At 59.2% G+C, this 19498-nt stretch overlaps 2 protein-coding genes across 4 annotated transcripts in view; one reads left to right on the forward strand and one right to left on the reverse strand.

The window, feature by feature from the left end:
- Positions 1 to 11469, forward strand: part of RFX1 (regulatory factor X1) — a 31770-nt gene extending 20301 nt beyond the window's left edge. For all 3 annotated transcript variants that reach the window (XM_060007860.1, XM_060007858.1, XM_060007859.1), the window contains 13 exons: positions 2538 to 2904; positions 4725 to 4906; positions 5930 to 6049; positions 6140 to 6255; positions 6482 to 6600; positions 6683 to 6792; positions 7242 to 7393; positions 7468 to 7565; positions 8674 to 8823; positions 8918 to 9126; positions 9560 to 9713; positions 9797 to 9842; positions 9992 to 11469. In XM_060007860.1, coding sequence (XP_059863843.1) covers positions 2538 to 2904; positions 4725 to 4906; positions 5930 to 6049; positions 6140 to 6255; positions 6482 to 6600; positions 6683 to 6792; positions 7242 to 7393; positions 7468 to 7565; positions 8674 to 8823; positions 8918 to 9126; positions 9560 to 9713; positions 9797 to 9842; positions 9992 to 10161 — 1993 coding nt within the window. In that variant the 3' untranslated portion in view covers positions 10162 to 11469. The remainder of the gene's footprint in view (positions 1 to 2537; positions 2905 to 4724; positions 4907 to 5929; positions 6050 to 6139; positions 6256 to 6481; positions 6601 to 6682; positions 6793 to 7241; positions 7394 to 7467; positions 7566 to 8673; positions 8824 to 8917; positions 9127 to 9559; positions 9714 to 9796; positions 9843 to 9991) is intronic.
- A 47-nt stretch (positions 11470 to 11516) lies between these two features.
- DCAF15 (DDB1 and CUL4 associated factor 15) lies at positions 11517 to 19447 on the reverse strand. Its single transcript, XM_060007861.1, has 13 exons — positions 19316 to 19447; positions 17633 to 17730; positions 17408 to 17543; positions 16663 to 16769; positions 16444 to 16583; positions 16188 to 16358; positions 13576 to 14010; positions 13379 to 13470; positions 13142 to 13270; positions 12964 to 13049; positions 12625 to 12729; positions 12432 to 12547; positions 11517 to 12044 (listed from the first exon to the last, which is right to left on the reverse strand). The coding sequence occupies exons 1-13, from the start codon at positions 19445 to 19447 to the stop codon at positions 11989 to 11991; spliced, it is 1803 nt and encodes a 600-aa protein (XP_059863844.1). The 3' UTR covers positions 11517 to 11988.
- Between the last annotated feature and the right edge of the window lie 51 nt (positions 19448 to 19498).

The raw sequence follows: 19498 nt of genomic DNA on the forward strand, positions 1-19498 counted from the left end.
ATGCTCCATATATATTCCCATGGAGAAGGATCTCCCCTTCTCCATGGGAATAATTCCAGGGCTTATAGTCTCTAGTTGTTGTTTCAGTTTTTGGAAGCTTCATTTGGCTTTCTTTGCATTTGCCTGATTTTCTTCTTATGTCCCTGCCACCTGTTCTTGTGGGCATGACACTGGGGGTGGATTAGCTCATGGAATGACTTGATCTCTCGGCCCTGATGCTGTGGCTGACCCCAAAGGGTGTGACCCTGGCACCTGAGTCGTGGTCTACAGCATGCAGCTACCTCATAGTTCTGTTGATTTATTTCCAGTGCTGCCAGTCTCTCTTATCTGTGCAGTTGACCAGAGCTGGCAGGGACCACAGAGGACATTCCAAAGAGGAGCTGGGCTCCCGAGGGCCCCCAGGGGCTCCTCTGCCTCTCCTGGTCTGTCTTTTGCTTCTTTTTCTTTTTTAATAAAATTATTTATTTATTTATTTTTGGCTGCGTTGGGTCTTCGTTGCTGCGCACAGGCTTTCTCTAGTTGCGGTGAGCGGGGCCTATTCCTCGTTGTGGTGCACGGGCTTATTGTGGTGGCTTCTCTTGTTGCAGAGCATGGACTCTAGGCACACGGGCTTCAGTAGTTGTGGCACACAGGCTCAGTAGTTGTGGCTCACGGGCTCTAAAGCGCAGGCTCAGTAGCTGTGGTGCAAGGGCTTAGTTGCTCCGTGGCATGTGGGATCTTCCCGGACCAGGGCTCGAACCCATGTCCCCTTCATTGGCAGGCGGATTCTTAACCACTGCACCACCAGGGAAGTCCTGGTCTGTCTTTTGCTTCCCGTTCAGTTCTTCCTTCTGTGTTTATGTGTTTGATCACACAGAGTCCATTGTTGCCATCAGATTCTTCTGCTGTGTGAAGTTTTTGAGGACACTGTATCTTATCTCTCCCTCATAGTGGGTCATTACCATGTTCCCAGCCCTTTGCTGGTCCAGATCCCCACGCTGACCAAAGCCACAGCCCTTGGGCCTCTGTCCGTGGCCCTGTCCAGCTTCTGTCCAGAGATATACACATTCATTTATTCAGTCATTCAGCAAACAGTTACCAAAGCAGTGTTTTCTGGGAGCACGTGTCGCGTGTAGGGTGCTGGGCTGGTTTTGGCTCCTGCCGAGGTGGGCATGGGCACTTACCAGTCCCTGCTCAGGTCACGCACTCTGGGTGTCACTCGTGCAGTAGATGTGAACTGATGCGAACCAGGGCACAGTGATCAAGAGCTGCATCCTGGTGTCTGATGGGCAATGCTGCGCACCTCAAGTGATCACATCCCCCAGCCCAGTCCCTCTCCTTGCTGCCCGCAGAGGCCCCCGAGACGCCCTCTGCTGCATCCTTCAGCACCTTCTGAGCCAGGCCGCTCCTGACGGGCCTCCCTCCCTTTCTGGATTCTAAAAATTTAACTTATGTTTCTAAATCACTAATACATTGAGAGGGCTCAAAATTCAAAACTGTGTCCAGCCACGTGTGGTGAAGCGCCTGCCCCCAGTCCGCGGGCCCTCCACCCTCACAGACGGCAGATACAGATACGAAATGCCATGTAATCTCCCCCTTCTTCCCACTCTCTGCACCCTTCCCTGCCTCTTTTGTTCACCTAACCGAATGTTCTGGAGCTTGTTCTTTGGCAGGACCCCAAGACCTTCTTCCTCCTCCCTCACCCCTGTGTAAGATTCCATCACCTTTTAACTTGACATCCCACTAAAGATGGACCACCACCCCCCCCCGCCCCCGCCAGTCATTTTTACTCTCTTGCTATGATTTGCAGCCTTGAGCTCATGTGACCTGATGCAGATCCTGGGATAGCTGGAGAACTCTCCGGGGTGGGGTGGGTTTCTGGGTCAAAGGGAAACACATCTGTACCCCGATAGTCATTGTTGACCAGCCCCTCAGGGTGACGGCTGCTGGATTTAGAAGTAGAGCCCCCGCTTCTCCAGCACCGTCTTCCTGCCTCATGTGCCTTGGTGTGTACCACCTTCTGAAGTGCCCTCAGTTTACCTTTGCACTTGGCCTCTCCTCTGGCTCCCTCGCTAAGGCATTAACTCCCCTGTGGGGGACCTTGTCTCTCTCATCCACTGTTGGGTCCAGCGTACCTAGAACAGTGCCCAGCATACAGCAGGCACTCAATAGTTCTTTTTTTTTTTTTTTCCGGCTGCAGTGCGTGGTTTGTGGGATCTTAGTTCCCTGACCAGGGATTGAGCCCGGGCCCCTGGCAGTGAGAGCGTGAGTCCTAACCGCTGGACCACCAGGGAATTCCCTCAGTAGTTCTTTTTATGATTTACTGAAGTGTGTAGCCTATTGCAAGTTACTTAGCTCTTCCAGTTCCACTTCCTCCCATCTGAAGTAGGGACTCCCAAGTCAGGGGGCCACTTTGAGGATTAAGTGAAAATTTGGCCATCATGCACCTGGGGTGATGCACGGGGCTGTTGCTTCCTGCTCTCCTTCTCCCCCCTCAGTCATGCCCCTGTGCCACCCAGCTCTTGTCCCCTGACTCCCTCCCTCTACTTCTTTTGCAGCCGCTCCAGCACCTACCCCTACCCCGAGACGCCGCTGTACACGCAGACGGCAGGCACCAGCTACTACGAGGCCGCGGGCACGGCTGCCCAGGTCAGCACACCTGCCACCTCCCAGGCGGTGGCCAGCAGTGGCTCTGTGCCCATGTACGTGTCCGGCAGCCAGGTCGTCGCCAGCTCCACCAGCAGTGGGAGTGGGGCCAGCAACAGCAGCAGCGGCGGCAGCGGCGGCGGGGGAGGCGGTGGCGGGGGCGGTGGCAGTGGCAGCAGCAGTGGCAGCGGAGCAGGCACCTATGTGATCCAAGGCGGCTACATGCTGGGCAGTGCCAGCCAGTCCTACTCCCACACCACCCGTGCCTCACCAGCCACTGTAAGTGCCAACCCAGGCCCCAGGGGAGATGGGGGTGGGAGGGGGACCCTGGGTGGGAGTGGTGGGTGGTGGATGGTGGTTGCTGGCCACCGTCAGCAGGAGCCTGGTTAGCCTGGTGTCAGGATGCTCAGGTGAAGATGGCCTTGGATTGAATCCTCGCTGTGTGGCCTCAGACAAGTTACTCAGCCTCTCTGGGCCTCAGCTAATATGCATGACGCTCTTGGAGCTGTTGTCCAAGAAGTGTCATCTACTCTGATAGTAACTGGTGATGGCGGGTAGATAGCAAGGGGAGGGAGATGCAGGCACCACCATGCAGGAAGCTGCCCCGAGCAAGGTTCTGTGTCCATCCCGAAGGCAGCGAGATAACCTTCCTCTGCCTAGCGTGGCTCTGTGGAGCAGCCCTAGATCCTAATCCTGACTGGGCCCCTCACCAGCTCTGTGACTGTGGTGGGTTGTCCTGGGGTGGTCCCCGTCCTCTTGGAGCTTGACGTCTGGTGCGATGGCTTCCCCTCATTTTTTTTTTTATTCATTCATTTATTTTTGGCTGTGTTGGGTCTTCATTGCTGTGCGTGGGCTTTCTCTAGGTGCAGTGAGTGGGGGCTACTCTTTGTTGCGGTGCGTGGGCTTCTCATTGCGGTGGCTTCTCTCATTGTGGAGCACGGGCTCTAGGCGTGCGGGCTTCAGTAGTTGTGGCTCACGGGCTCTAGAGCGCAGGCTCAGTAGTTGTGGCGCATGGGCTTAGCTGCTCCATGGCATGTGGGATCTTCCCGGACCAGGGATAGAACCCGTGTCGCCTCCACTGGCAGGCAGATTCTTAACCACTGCACCACCAGGGAAGTCCCTTCCCCTCAGTTTTAACTATCGCCCTCTCCCATGGCGACCCATTGTGGACCCCATAACCAAGACAGAAGGTTTCTCAGAAGACAGGACCTCCCTTATGCACCCATGCAGCCTGGCTTCTAAGTCTAATATTTTAATGCTGGTCATAACCCACATAACTGATTTCATGACTCCCTAATGGGTCCTGAAAACATGCTTCGCTAGACCAGTGCCGTCCAATAGAACATCCTCCAGTGATAAATATTTTCTCTCTGTGCTGCCTAGTGCAGGGGCCTCTGGCCATATGAGGATATTGAGCATCTGAAATGTGAGTTTCAAGGTCCCAGGAACTGAGTTGTTTTTTTAAAAAACTATTTTGAAAGAATTATAGTCATAGAAGCTGCACAATAGTACAGAGATCCCTGTGGACCCTTCACCCAGGTTACCCCACTGATTACATTTTACGTAACCGTAGTACAGTATCTAGCTAGGAAACTGACATTGGTACAACGTGAGGGTGTCTACTTCTGTGTCTTTTTATCACATGGGTAGGTTTGGGAAACCACTATCACAGTCAAAATGCAGAACTGTTCCGTCACCACACACCCCTCCTGCTAACCCTTTGTAGTCACCCTTGCCTTCCTCCCTCCCAGCATCCCTAACCCCCGGCACTCATGAATCTGTTCCCCATTTCTCTAATGCTGTCATTTCGAGGATGTTCTATGAATGGACTCATACTTTACGTGACCTTTTGACATTGGCTTTTTCCATTCGGTGTAAATTAATTTAACAGCTCTGTGTGGCTGGTGGTGACTGATTTGGACAGTGCAGTTCTAGAGAGTTCCACTGGATTTAGTTCCCATGGGTGACTGTGATATGACACCCTCTCCAGTGCGGTTGTCAAGATCACAATCAGAAATAAATATAGAGAGCACTTAGCAACGAGCACTTGAGAAATGGAAGCAATTCTTAGCATTCTTCCATCCCTCCTCGGGCCCCAGGTCCAGTGGCTCCTGGACAACTATGAGACAGCCGAGGGTGTGAGCCTGCCTCGGAGCACCCTCTACTGCCACTACCTGCTGCACTGCCAGGAGCAGAAGCTGGAGCCCGTCAACGCCGCCTCCTTCGGCAAGCTCATCCGCTCTGTCTTCATGGGCCTGCGCACCCGACGTCTCGGCACCAGGTGGGGCCACCTGCCCCTGACAGTCCCTAGCAGCCACAAGGCCCAACCTCACCCTAAGTTACCGAGGTCCTCAGCTCCCCTTGTCCCCTCGCTCACTCCACTCCAGCCCCACTGACCTCTTCACAGCTCCTCTGACACTTGCATGCTCCTACCTCAGGGCCTTTGCACTGCCTGTGCCTTCTGCCTCACGTACCCTTTCCCCACCTCCTGACTCAAACGTCCCCTGACCCCCTTAACTAAAACTCCAGCCTTCCCTCACCTCCTTGGCATCCACCCCCCTTACTTTATTCTCCTTAGCACTGAGCACCATCCAGCATGCCTCTTACGTTACTTCTCCTTTCTGATCTGTCTTCCAGTGCTGAAATGCACGTCCCTTGAGAGTGCAGGGGCTACACACAGTCAGTGCTTAATCAGGGCCTATGAGTCAGTGAATTCACGTAGGAAGGAGCAAGGAGCCCTCCCATGAACCCGCTCTTGCCTGCCTCTCCTTTGCAATCCCCCACACCTCTCCAGTCTGAGCCCCGCTCTTCTCTTGGTTCCAGCTCCCAGCTTAGGCCTTAGACATCACCTCATTCATGCATTCATGCGTGTGTACATGCGGAACCTTGGGCAAAGTACTGCATGTCTCTGTGCCTCAGTGTCCTCAGCTGTCAATCTAGGATGCTAGGAGTACCCTTCATAGGGTAGGGATGAGGAGCACGTGGATTCGAATATGCTAAGTGCTCAGAACAGTGCCTGGCAGATTGTTATGACTAGCAGGCAGCAAATACCTGCTAAGTGCCTGCCCCTGGCTCTGGCCCTGTCTTCACAGAGCTCAGTCTGCAGTTGGGGGCCTCTCCTTGGCACCCATAGTCCCTGTGGCTTCCCCAGCCCAGCACCCCCGGCTCTGTGGAAATATGGGTCTAGCCCCCTGGGCTCTGTTCGGCCCCCTAGCAGAGAGGAGAGGCAGGTGTGATGTGAAGCTCCCGGTGGACGATCGGTGACCACCCCCAGCCCAGCCCTCATCCTCTGCCTCCCTCCCAGGGGCAACTCCAAGTACCACTACTATGGCCTGCGCATCAAGGCCAGCTCACCCCTGCTGCGGCTGATGGAGGACCAGCAGCACATGGCCATGCGGGGCCAACCCTTCTCGCAAAAACAGAGGTAGGAGGGCAGGGCTGGCCCGGTGCTGGCGGGCAGGGAAAGGCATGGCAGCCCATCTCCACTCCAGTCCTCTGCCTATCCCTTCTCCAGGCTCAAACCCATCCAGAAGATGGAGGGCATGACCAACGGTGTGGCCGTGGGGCCACAGCAGGCCACTGGGCTGTCGGACATCAGCGCCCAGGTCCAGCAGTACCAGCAGTTTCTGGGTGAGGGCTCCCTGGACTCTGGGGTGGGCCCAGGGCAGGGTCTGTGGCCCCCGGAGAGTGTGCAGATGGTTCACTTGTCCTCCCGGAACCTCTTCACCCCCAGTGCACACGGGGGAACTTCTGCTTGGTAGCAAAGTGGTGCCAACTTAGCAGGGTCCCAGGATGGGTCTCAAGGGGGCAGGCAGCTGGGGGATGAGGGGGCTCACGGCGTCTCCTCTGCCCCCAGATGCCTCGAGGAGCCTTCCTGCCTTCTCAGAGCTCGACCTCCAGGGCAAAGTGCTGCCCGAAGGCATCGGGCCTGGGGACATCAAGGCCTTCCAGGCCCTGTACCGGGAACACTGTGAGGTAGGGCATCTGGGCAGTGGGCAGGGGCGAGGGAGGGCCACGCTGCTGCTCAGCCCCCTTGAGCATCCAGCTTCCCCAACAGGCCATCGTCGATGTCATGGTGAACCTGCAGTTCACCCTGGTGGAGACGCTGTGGAAAACCTTCTGGAGGTACAACCTGAGCCAGCCCAGCGAGGCACCGCCGCTGGCTGTGTGAGTGCCTTTGGGGGAGGGGGGAGGAATGGAGGAGGCTGGGTACCATGTGAGTCAGCCCCCAAGGCTGGGGTGGCCAGACCTCAGACTTCATGCAGGAGGGGGGGCTCCTCTCTACCCCTGCAGTTTGTGGGGTGCACATGGCCTTCTGAGCCCGCCTCCAGAGTGTGCATTGGTACCGGTCTGATGCTCGGTGTTTGGGATGGCATGCCCCACCAAGCCATTTCCTCCCTGCGGTGGGTAGATGCCTGTGCCCCAGTGTGCAGGGTGTTAAGATCCCTGTCTGACCCTGGGGGCAGTGGGGTCTGTGTCAGCCTGACCCCAGGAGTCTTCCAGAGACAGAGTACCTGCCTGACCCCAGGGTGGGGTGAGGGTGCTGTGCCCTTCTGACCCTGGGTACAGGACCATGGAATGTCCTTGTGACCCCCGGGTGGGGTGGGTGCCCACAGGCACGATGAGGCCGAGAAGCGGCTGCCCAAGGCCAGCCTGGTGCTCCTCTCCAAGTTCGAGCCCGTGCTCCAGTGGACCAAGCACTGTGACAACGTGCTGTACCAGGGCCTGGTGGAGATCCTCATCCCCGATGTGCTGCGGCCCATCCCCAGTAAGTGCACGGCCCCCCGGTCCCCGCACCCCACTCCACCCCTAAGTCCTGACCAGCCCCCCTACCGCCCACAGGTGCCTTGACCCAAGCGATCCGGAACTTTGCCAAGAGCCTGGAGAGCTGGCTCACCCACGCCATGGTGAACATACCTGAGGAGATGCTGCGGGTGAAGGTGAGGGCGTGACGGGGGCTGAGGGGCCCGCTTGGCCCACAGCCCGGGGCCTCCCTCCCGGCTGCGGGGGGGCTGGGGGCCTCGGTCTCCTCTGCCTGACAGAGGCGGTAAGATTTGTCCCCGTGTCTGTCCCATCAGAGTGAGCTTTGGGCGTTGTCTTTACAAACCAGCTTCCTCAGGAGCCCACTTCTGAAACACAACCTGTGTGTGGTGTTTTGTATGCAACACGGCATCTTAAAAAAATTAAAACCAAATGCACACTTGAAGTAGTTCTCTTCAGAGAGCTTCAACAGAAAGTGCTTTAGGTGTTCAGAAAGAGATAAAATCTTAAAAAAACCCAAAAAACCAAAACCAAAAACATCTATAAGGAAACAGAATAGCCCTCTTTGTCAATGCTGCACATTCACTGACTACCAAGATGTGAGGAATTAGATGGGGTGTGCTTGCTCTTGAGCAAAAAGAAAAAAAAAGAAAAGAGAGAGAAAAAAAAAGAAGTTTGTTTTCAAAGTCCCGAAAATGCCAACAAGACAGCTAAACAGAAAGGGATGTCTGAGGAATGACCCCTGGGTACGCTGGACACAGGGCTGGGGTTGGGGGCCTGTGGAGAGAGTAGAAGCTGGATCCCGGGGAGCCCTTCAGAACGGGTAAGACTTATGTATTCATTCATTTATTCCACACGCATTTATTGAGCACCTGCTGTGTGCTCGGCATGGCTCTGAGTGCAGGGAGCACAGCAATGACCAAGATGCACAAAACTCTGGCCCTCCCGGAGCTGACATTCAAGGGAATAATAATACAAACAAAATGAAACCGAAGGTTATGGAAGTAGTGCCCTTTCTGGGCAATGCCCTCCGAGATTTACTTCTGTCCTTTGATGAAAAATAATAATGCTGTTCAGATACAATACATTGATTTTTTTTGGAGGCATTCTTTGGGTGGGTGGTCTCCCAAAGTTTGAAAACCCCGACCCTTTGATCTCCCAACGAAAGCAACAAGGTACATTCCTCCCTTTTAGGAGAAAGAAACAGGCTCAGAGAGGTCGCATTGGGTGGGGCAGGGGGCTGTGCGGGGTGGGTTCCGCGGAAGCCACAAGCCCTGGGCCCCACAGGTGGCAGCGGCCGGCGCCTTCGCGCAGACCCTGCGGCGCTACACGTCGCTCAACCACCTGGCGCAGGCGGCGCGTGCTGTGCTGCAGAACACCGCGCAGATCAACCAGATGCTGAGCGATCTCAATCGCGTGGACTTCGCCAACGTGCAGGTGAGCGTGGACGGGGCAGGCGAGCGCGGGGCGGCCCGGCGGTTCGGGCCCGGGGCGGCGGTTGAGCCCCGGGCACCCGCCCGCTGTGTCCCAGGAGCAGGCCTCGTGGGTATGCCGCTGCGAGGACCGCGTGGTGCAGCGGCTGGAGCAGGACTTCAAAGTGACTCTGCAGCAGCAGAACTCACTGGAGCAGTGGGCGGCCTGGCTGGACGGCGTCGTGAGCCAAGTGCTTAAGCCCTACCAGGGCAGCGCCGGCTTTCCCAAGGCTGCTAAGCTCTTCCTCCTCAAGTGGTCCTTCTACAGGTGCGCGCTGGCTGGGCGGGATGCGGGCGGGGAAGGGGCTGGGTGGGAGGACGATCCTCCCACCAGGGCCGGACCCAGAGAAGGCTCCTTTGCTTTGGGATCAGGCGAAAATGGGACCAGTGAAGGCTCCGCCTCTTCGAGGAGGGTGGGGCTGGATGAGCGCCCCAGCCCCACCCTCTCTGGCTGGACCAGAGAAAGCCCCACCGCCTGGGGGGACTCGGGTGCCTTTTAGAAAGTCGAGGGTCCTGCTGGTGGTGGGCGGGGCTCGGGCCCTCCTCCCTCTCTGAGGGACGCCTTCCCTCTCTGACCGGAAAGCCTGTGCGGGGCCGGGCGGTGGTAGCTGGGCTTGCTCGGGCCTGGGGTCCTTACGGCAGGGAAGAGGGGCGCGGGGCGGGTCCCGGCCTGAGGATTTCCTCTCTGTCGCCTCCCACAGCTCCATGGTGATCCGGGACCTGACTCTGCGCAGCGCCGCCAGCTTCGGCTCCTTCCATCTCATACGGCTGCTCTACGATGAGTACATGTACTACCTGATCGAGCATCGCGTGGCCCAGGCCAAGGGCGAGACCCCCATTGCCGTCATGGGCGAGGTGCGCACGACGGGTCCGCTGAGGGCACGGGAGGGGTGCCCCTAGGCAGGACCCTCATTCCTTCTACTCTCCCCTCCTTCCAGTTCGCCAACCTGGCCACCACGCTGAACCCCCTGGACCCGGACAAAGGTAGGTAAAGCGTGCCCCTACCGAGGGCCAGAGTCCAGGGAGTGGCGTACAGCGAGGCTGGGGTGGAGGAGGCGGCGGTTGGGGAGCCATGTGGCGGCCTGGTGGCGCCGCCGCCCCGCGCTGAGCCAGGCCTGGTCCGTGTACCCCAGACGAGGAGGAGGAAGAGGAGGAGGAAAGCGAGGACGAGCTGCCGCAGGACATCTCGCTCGCGGCCGGTGGCGAGTCACCCGCGCTGGGCCCCGAGGCTCTGGAGCCACCGGCCAAGCTGGCGCGGACAGACGCACGTGGCCTCTTCGTGCAGGCGCTGCCCTCCAGCTAAGCCTGTGGCCTCCCCCGCCGCACCCCGCCGCCCCGCCCGCCCTACCCTGCTGCCCCTCCTCGCCAGGGTCCCTCACAGCTTCTGTGGCTTCGCTGTCACCGCTCCAGCCTCGGCCGGGGCCGGGAGGGGGCCTCCGAGACAGGGAAGGTAAGGGGGTCCCTGCCCCGGATGGAGCGGGCACAATCACAGGGCCGGGCGGAGCCGCAGCTGCAAACTCTGACACAAAAGACGTGCCTTAAGGAACCCGCCGACGTGCCCAGGTGCCCCCTGGGGCAGCCAGCTTGGCCCTTGGCCCCAAAGGCCGCAGCATCTCCCTCCCCCACCCCCCCCCAGGGGGCAGGCAGGCAGGCCCCCTCCCTTGCAGAACTGTTAACTTATTCAGCTCGCTGGCTTTGCACAGCCTGTCCTAGGCCCAGCCCTGAGCCCCGGGTGGGCGCAGGTGGGCATCACCTGGGGACCCGCCACTGTCAGCAGCAGCCCCGGGATCCCTCCCCCAGCAGCCCCACCGCTTCCCACTCCTTGGTATAAGTGCAATTAAAGCTGTGGGTGTCGCATCTTCTCCAGAGCTGGGCCCTCCCTTGCCCCGCAGCCCTAGAGGGGGGCACTGCCCGGCCTGGATAGGGGGAGGGCAGAAGGGGCACCACCTCCAGCTTCCAAAGAGCAGCAGGCTGGACAGGGCGCCAAGCCCAGAGGGACCTGCTGCAGGCAGCGGGCCCGGAAGTGCCCACGCCTGCCCCAGCCAGGGCTGGGTGCTCCACTCGCTCAGATCCTGGACCCCGAGTCCTGGGCCCTCCTCGCCGCTGGTCTGTAATGGAATCTCTACGCTCCTACTCTCCCTGGAGACCGTGCTTCTCCTCCATGCGTGCGATCCCCGCCCTCCACATGACTATTGTGCGATTTGTGAGCGCCGCCTGAGCGGAGTCGGTAACTTGTTGGGTTTTTTTCCAACCATCATGGCCTTATCTGTTCCGGTTTTCTCAGTGTTTTCAACCTGTGAGATAGATGTTTATGGCAAAAAGCGAAAAAAAGAAAAAAGAAAAAACAAACCTGATCTACTGTATAAAAATCACTATTTTGTGTGCTCCGTGTGCTCCAGCTTTTGGGGTGGCTTGCCGACTCCCCCTCCTTACCCCTCGGGGCCTCCCTTCTCCTGGTGGTGGAAGTGTCCACGCGTGTGGTAGTCTAGTGTGCCGAGCTGTTTTCTACCTTTTTGTAGTCTTTCTTAAAACACAATAAATTCCGCTGTGATATTTGCCTACTGCTGACTTGCCGGCCTTGGTGGGAACCTTGGGGCTGGGGGCTCCAGCTGGGCCCCGAGCACCTGAGTGGCAGGCAGTAAAGGGAACTCAGTGAGGTTCAGAAATAAAACATTTATTATGTGAAGAGGAACAACAGGGCCGGGAAGGGGAGGTGTGATGGCCACGAGGTTCACCACCTCAGGGCGGGGGAGAGGCTGGGGGTGGACAGGGCAGGGGTATGGGATCCATCTGGCCTCCCTGGGGTGTGGGTAGGGGGGCAACGTCCACACCTGTAGCCGAGAAAAGGGGCAAACTCGTGAGGAACGAGGCCCACGCCCAGCTTAGGGTGAAGGCGGGCGCTCAAGGCTGGTGGGGCAGGGGGCTCCCTCCCTCTGCCCCTTTCCAACTTAAATAGGCATAAATAAGAAGCGTCCAGACTCTCAGGCCACCAGGGGCTGCCCCGCCCAGCCCCCTTCCCGCAGCCTAACACTAGTGCCGGTCATCGGTCGGTCGGCAGGGGCTGCCGGGAAGGCGGCCAGCTCCCAGGCCGCGGAGGTAGTTGGAGTCAGTGTCCAGGGCGGCCGGGCCCTCACAGCACAATCCACGTGTATCGCTCACTGTCTGCCAGAACCTTCAGTGAGCACCCTGCAGGGAAGGGTGGGGACAAAGCCTTGGAACCTTGGCCTGCCCAGGCTGTAGGAGAGGCCTCTTTCCCTGACTTGATATGGGCCCAAAAGGTTCTGGAAAGCAGGCACCCTGCAAAGTTATGTCTGCCTCCTGCCTGCAGCCTTTCAATAAAATGTCTGTTGAATGACTGAATGACTGGCCGGGGGCCCCCAGGTGCCACACCTGAGCTGGCCCCCTGGCCTTGGCCTGGGCTGCCCTCCCCTCACCCAATGCCACGGTGTCCACTAGCTCAGCCAATGTGCTCCTCCATTCAGCAACACTTAGGGATTAGTGCGTGCTCTGGGCCTGGCCTGGCCCCAGGATAAGGACCTCAGTCCTGGACTGTCGTCAGGTCACGGGGCCCACCTTTGTGCAGCGCCTCGTTGGTCATCCTGTTGACATAACGGCCGCTGCTCTCGGGCACCAGCCACTTCATGACCATGTCCACGCAGCTCTTGCGGTATGAGCTCCAGACGCTGCCGCTGAGGGAGAGGGGGTGAGCAGTTCTCCTCACCCTGGCCCAACCCACCCCCAGCCCTGGCCTCCGGCCCTGCCTCACCTGGTCTGCCCTTTGACCTCAGTGAGGTCGCCCACGCTGACTGTCACAAAGATGCCCGTGTTGAGGTCCCACGCCACCTTGAGGCTGGTGTGATAGGTCTTTGGTCTACAGCGGGGAGGGATGGTGAGCAGAGGAGAAAGGGAGTGGGACCACAGGGTCCCTGAGCTTGAACCCAGGCTACCCAGAAGGGCCTTTATCTTTGAAGCAGTAATGGAGCGGCCAGTCCAAGTTTTGGTGGGCAGGGGGAAGTCTTCTCACATCCCCCCTTCCCCCCACTGAGAGGTCTTGAGTGCAGGACCCCGCTGGGCAAGGGTGAGGGTGGGGTCCCTGCCCACTCACCGGAGCTGGCCCTCCTCGGTGGGGGACGGGAACGCCAGGAGCAGCAGGCCAATGTTAATGAGGACCTGGTTGGTTTCTGGGCAGACCTGGGGGGCGGGGTGTGGATGGTGACACACACTGAGAGTGCTGCCCAGAGCTGGGAGGCCCTGGGCCTGCCCTGCCCGACACCTGGGCCCACCTCCAGGATGACAATATCGTAGTCGCTGAAGGAACAGAACTGGTGACCCCAAGTGGCATCATGGCGGATGACCTCGTTGATGACATACTCGAAGTCCAGTGTGAGCTGCTCCACTGTCAGGTACTGACCCTGTGGACAGTGGGCAGAGGGGGAGGGGGAGGGGGAGGATTGCGCCAACTGCCATCCCAGCAGGTCCCCCGGGAGCTGCCCCTGGGCCTGCCCGCTGCCAGCACCAACCTGGACGGCAGCCTGCTCCCGCATGGGCCGTAGGTTGCGGCCGCGGAGATCAGTCACCACGAAGGGCAGGGAGATCTTGTCATCCTCCAACTCTGAGGGGGCAGGACGTGGGGGTAGGGATGGCGGTAGGAGGCCTAGAGGCCCCTCCAGGCCAGCCTCCCACGCCTGGGACCCCACCAGGTGGGCTTCCCGCTCACCATCCTCTGGCTCCGTCCCCTCACCGGACCCCAACACATAATACAGCTTGGTGTAGTTGACGTATCCAGGCTCGGAGGCGGGCACCTCTGCTGCAAGGGGGCTGTCCCGGGGCACCGCCTCCCCACCTGGGGCCAGGGGCTCAGAGGGCAGGCGGCAGCGGCTGCTAGAGGGCCCCGGGCAGGGGGGTGGCCGGACTTCCTCCGAGGCCCCACCCTTGGCCTCTTTGGCCCTGCGGAAGATGTCAGCCACAAACTCCTTGGCTTTGGCGATGGCAGGCGAGTGCTCGGGGGCCCCAGAGGGCCGGGCTGGGGCCGCTTCGGGGCAGAGGGTGGGGAGGACAGGGGGCATCTCTGGGCTCTGGGGCCCAGGGGGGCTGGGAGGGGCCGGGGGGTAGGTGGTGTGGTCGTACAGGATTTGGCAGAAGCTGCTATCACCTGGAACATAAAAATAAAGTGATGGATGTGGGAAAGGGGTCAATAGATGAGTTCAAGTCCAGAATGCTCTTCCGATCTCCCTCATTATGCTGGGGGGTTCTTAGAAATCCACCATGAGGAGACCCCTCTAGAAGATGTACATATTCTGAGATCAGTCTGAAACACCCAAAAGGGAAAAAGGACTTTTACACACACACACACACACACACACACACACACACCCCATCATGTTCATTCAAACCTTCCTCTTGAGCATCTGCTGTATGCCACACACTGAGGACTGAGGAGTGAACAAGACAGACAAAAATCCCTGCGCTTGGTAAGCTGACATGTCATCATCATACCAGATAAAAGCCACTTAAGTTTGACAGTTTACTACACAGCCCTCTGTCCTTCCCAACGCGAGCCAGACCAGCACAGGCACAGACTGCCCGAATCCCAGGCCTCTATGACCCCATCTGACTGGGAGGCAGATCCCCCTCTGGGGAACGTCAGTGTGGAGAACCCAGCGCATTCATGAGCAGCAGCATGGCCAGGCCCTGGGCTCTGCCTGCCCTGCTTCATTTGGGCCCCCCTCAAGCAACCCTTGGAGAGGGGAACTGTCCTCCCAGTTCAAACTCGGGACTGAGGCTCAGAGAAACTTGTCCAAGGTCGCACTGAGAGATAATACAAGTCTGCCAACGAACTCCTGTCTGCCAGAGTGGCGGCGCTTCTTCCGGAGGGGAGGGGGAGTGAGTGGAAAATGTTCAAGTCAAAACTCCCCCTCTGTGTGAATACCCTCCTAGGGTGAGGTGAGTGTTAACCACTGATGACAATGCCCCTCACCTGGGCTGTGTGCACACGGGCTGAACCCGGTCCCATGTGGTCCTTCCTAACGGGGCAGGGGGTGGCAGCCCCATCCAGGCCTGGCTTGTTGGGGGCTCACGGCTTGGCGAGAAGCAGGGTCTCGCCCATGCCGGCACAGGTGGCCAGGGCAGGGGTGGGAGCCCCCTGGACAGGCCTGAGGACAAGCACCCTGCCCCTTGCTGGTCCGTGGGCTTAGTTATATACATAGAATCCTCTTTTCATGTCCATTACCCTCCCACACCCCTAGGGACAACCATTTTAAATGTAGTTAGTGGGTATCTTTTCTTTTTCTTTTTTTTGGGCTGCACCGCGCAGCTTGCAGGATCTCAGTTCCCCTACCAGGGACTGAACCCAGGCCCTAAGTGAAAGCACAGAGTCCTAACCACTGGACTACCAGGGAATTCGCAGTGGGCATCTTTATTTGACTGCATTCTGGCAAAATTGGAACACGTCTTAAATTTAAATATAAGTGGTATCAGTATCAGGTGACAGGTCTTCTGGTGTTTCTTCTGCACTTGAACATGTCTTTAAGGTACACTCTCCACAGATGTGCACGTTGGGGCTCTCCCTGCTGACCCAAGGGAAGCGCCCACCCTGTCCTACCTCCCCAAACCCCAGCGATGGACACCAGGCAGCCCCTGGCTCCTGCCACCAAACACTCAGACAGGTCTGGGTGCAGCGCTGCTGGGCCACAGGCACGTCTGTTGCCATAAGGCCCTGGGAGAGCGGGAGAGCCCCCAGGGCCCCACGCTGCCACCAGCCAGTGGCATTATCCAGCCTTTTAACATCTGCCACTCTGCTGGGGGACATCACCTGATTTTCACTGGCATTTCTGCGATCATCAAAGATGTAAGAAGGCCATCTGTCCACTAACCACTCCCTGAAATTTTTAATCAACATTTCTCTTTTTGCGGAGAAGAACGCACTGTACTGTCCAGCATGGTAGCCACTGACCGCACGTGACTACTTGAACTTAACATGACTAAAACTAAATTGAACAACTCAGTTCCTTGGTCACATGAGCCACGGTCAAGTGGCTACTGGTGGCAGCTATAGCAGATACAGATCTGGAACATCCCAGCCCTGTGGAAAGTTCTACTGGACAGCGCTGGGGTGGGGAGTGGCTGGGTTTGGATGCCACATTCCCACTTCCTGGCTGTGTGACCTTGGATGAGGGACTTCACCTCCCCAGGGCCCTGGTCTCCTCATCTGTGATGCGGGGTAGTGACAGCACCGAGCTCGCAGCGCCGCTTGGCCAAGTCATTAGGTCACAGGGCCCCAAGGCTGACAGCGCACGCGCAAAGGGCCTGTCCTCAGACCTGGGGGCCTACCTGCCGAGTGGACCGAGACGGCGCAGGCCACCAGGGAGTAGCTGGTGTTGAGCAGCACCACCTGGTCCTTCTTGAGCTGGAAGGCGGGCTGGAAAGTGGGGAAGGGGTAGACCACCTGGTACTTGGTGTGCAGCATGAAGCCATGCCGCAGGCACTGCGCGCTCGGGTCACCTGCAGCGACACAGGCCACGCAGGCTCAGCTGTGGCCCCAGGGCGGGGAAGCAGGCAGCCTGCGCCCCAGGCCCCGGCCCCTCACCTGGGTGGGCGCGGCTGGCGTCCCGGCAGGCAGCACAGCGTCCTGGCGGCGGCACGGCCACGGTGCTGATGTAGATGTCCCGGTGGTTCTCGTCGCTCATCATCATCATGTTCATGAGCATGCCGTTGGCTGAGCGAGTGCTGGGGGCCAGCACAGCCTCAGAGCCTGGCCCAGGCGCCCGTCCCACCCACCCCTGACCACCCTATCCCTAAGTCTCACTTGAAGCCGAAGACAATGACCTTCGAGGCGTCACTGGGCCACTCGCACACGGTCAGGTACAGGTCACTGTAGATCTCCTCATCCTGGAAGAGCCGTACCTGCCGGACCTGAGAGGCATGTTTGGGTCGGGGGTCCGAGCGGGCCCAAGGCCCACCCGAGGCCGCACCAGCCAGCAGTACCGGGCCAGGGAGCCCCAAACAGCCCCCACCAGCACCCCTCTGCCTTCCTGAGGACAGGCTGAGGAGACTCACAAGCATTTCCCCTCACAAGTGGAGGACACAGGGAGGCCGGGCCCAGGAAAGGACACGGCCAAGGAGAGGGGGCTCACCAGCAGAGGGGGCTCAGCCAGACACATCGGTTCCAAGCCCAACCCACCCTGAAACCTGTTCTCCTCTCTGAGCTCGTGTGTAAACTGGGGTTAATGGCACTCACCTCCTGGGCTGGGGCATTTGAGGAGTCGAGGTCAGGGCCTAAATTGGGTGTGGCAGCCTGCTGGGTCCTAACAAAGCTAATGGGTCCCTCCTGGCTTGAGCCCTCAAACCATATGAAATGGCTGCCGTTTACCCATTTTCAACTCTAAAAATGGCGATTTCCTACACTTCGACCTAACACCTGGAGTCTCAGCAATGGCCCCATGAGTACGCTGTTCTCATTTGCGGACATGAAACCCGAGGCTCAGAGGGGTGCCGTGACCGGTGGGAGCCGTGCTGTTGGAAGGGACACCCAGCACCAGGCCTGGCCCTACCAGCCTGAGCTTGCTGTGGACGTTGAACTCCCACCAGTACAGGTGGTAGATGTAGAAAGAGAAGTCGTCGTCCCCGCTGCTGCTGGTGTAGGAGAGAACATAACGGCCGCACTTGGAAAAGCCCAGGAAGATGTGTCTGTGTGGATGGGGAGAGGGGCAGAGTAACCAGGTCAGGGCCAGCCTGACGCCCCACCCAGCCACCCCCCTGCCTGGCCCCAGCCTCACCCTGCATAGAGAAAGTCTTCGTCCACAATGTTCTTGAGAGAGACGCAGACCCTGGGTGGCAGCTTCCGGAAGAGGCGAGGAGAGAGCTGCCCACTGATCTGAGGAAGGGGCAGCCAGGGCTCTTGAGGCGCCACGTGGCGGAAACAGCCTACAGCCCCCCAGTCCCCTCACCCAAGGCCGAGCAGCACCTTCGGGGTCCAGCCCAGCCAGGCAGGCCTACTCCCTGACAACCGTAACGTTCCAGGAAGGTCCAAGCTCTGGAAGGTGCAAACGGCGTGAGCCTGACTCTCCACCAGGGACCCGAGCCATCCTCCCACCTCCATAGCCTCAGGGTTCCTCTTGCCTAAGCCCCCAACCTTTGAGGACTAGGACTGGCATCACCGCCCCCAGTCACCCCTGGCCCACACTGGGCCACGGAGCTGCCTTCCTGAAGGCTGCCTCACTGCACAGTGAGCTGTGGGCCTCGAGAACCGCTAAGGAGCCTGGCATGGGGGCTTGACCAACTACACTCACCTGTTCCCGACCCACTAGCCCATACACGGGGCGCACAGGCCCCTCGGGGGCCAGCTGAGGCAGACAGAAGGGTAAACCTGACCAGTGACCTTCCAACTCCTGCCCAATTCCCCCTTCCAACAGACTCCCTCATCCCAAAAACTTCACCAAGGACGGATTTGGGGGGCCAGGCAGGCACAAGTTGGGCACTGGGGGATCAGAGCACCTTGGACCCTGCTATCCAGTCTAATGGGGGAGATACAACCCAGCCCTCAAGGAGATCCCAGGGTGGAACAGCCCTGTCAGCGAGGCCCAGGCTGCTGGGGAGACACAATCCCTGTCCAGGGAGCTTCCAAGCTAAGGGCGGAGCCACAGCCCAACCCAGGAGCAGTCAAGCTGAGGGTGGAGACTGTCCCTGCCCAAGGAACTCCAGTCAAAAGGAGAAGCCACAGCCCTGCGCTCACAGAGTTCCCAGCCTAATGGACAAGGCACACTACTCCCAATCCATGGAGACACAGACCTGCCCCAGTTGCTGCTGACCTGACAGCAGACTGTCCGCCCTCCCGGAGCTCCCAAACTGATGGGGGAAAGATCCCAGCACACTGAGAGTTTACAGTATCATAGGAAGACAGAGCCCTGCTCAGGTAGCTGAAGATCAGGCCTTCTCCAGGGAGCTCCCTCCCATTCAATGCGGGAGGCAGACGCAGCTACAGGAACTCCCAGCTCCCCTGTGGTCAGAGCTGGACAGAGAGAGGAACCCCAGGCGGAGGAATCCCAAAGCCGGTAGCAAGGGCTCTGCCAAGGGGGCGGTAAGGCTCCATAACGGAAGGGCCGTGGGAGCAGGGTTTTGAAAAATGAGTCTGACCCTGGATCGCCCCCTTCCTCCTTACTCCCCCAGCGGCCTCTAAGGCCCCCTCCATCCAAGTCCCCTTCACGGGGCCCCGCCCCCAGCCCCTCCATCCAAGCCCCATCCCCGGGACCCCGCCCCCAACCCCCTTCATCCAAGCTTCCGCAGCAGCCCCCCCAATCCAAGCCGTCTCCCCGGGGCCCCGCCCAACCCCTTTCCTCCGAGCCCCCCTCCCCCGGGGCTCCGCCCCCAACCCCTCACCCCGCGAACGCCCTCCCTCCCTCCGCCTCCCTCGTCCCTCCTCCCCACCCTTCGACGCGCTCCTCCCAGACTCCAGGCCTCACCTTGACCCGCTCCAGCTGCTTGAGGACGTGCTCCCGCCGCCGCCCCGTTGCCCGCTTCCCCCCGGCGCCCCCGGGGCCGCCGCCGCCGCTCCCGGCCCCGCTGTTCCGCTCCGATTTCGAGCTGGGCGCCATTTTCACCCCCTCCCTCCACTTCCGGAGCAACCGGCCTCTTAGCCCCACCCC

This window comes from Delphinus delphis, chromosome 3, assembly GCF_949987515.2.
Source record: "Delphinus delphis chromosome 3, mDelDel1.2, whole genome shotgun sequence".
Taxonomy (NCBI): domain Eukaryota; kingdom Metazoa; phylum Chordata; class Mammalia; order Artiodactyla; family Delphinidae; genus Delphinus; species Delphinus delphis.

Excerpts from the sequence above, each read along its gene's own strand:
- DCAF15 (XM_060007861.1), bottom strand. The coding sequence starts at position 19,447 with ATGGCGCCCAGCTCGAAATCGGAGCGGAACAGCGGGGCCGGGAGCGGC. Across the intron at positions 13,271-13,378 it reads GGGAGCAGGCTGCCGTCCAG|GGTCAGTACCTGACAGTGGA; the intron begins GTTGGTGCTGGC and ends CACTGTCCACAG. Across the intron at positions 12,045-12,431 it reads CAACGAGGCGCTGCACAAAG|GGTGCTCACTGAAGGTTCTG; the intron begins GTGGGCCCCGTG and ends CCTTCCCTGCAG.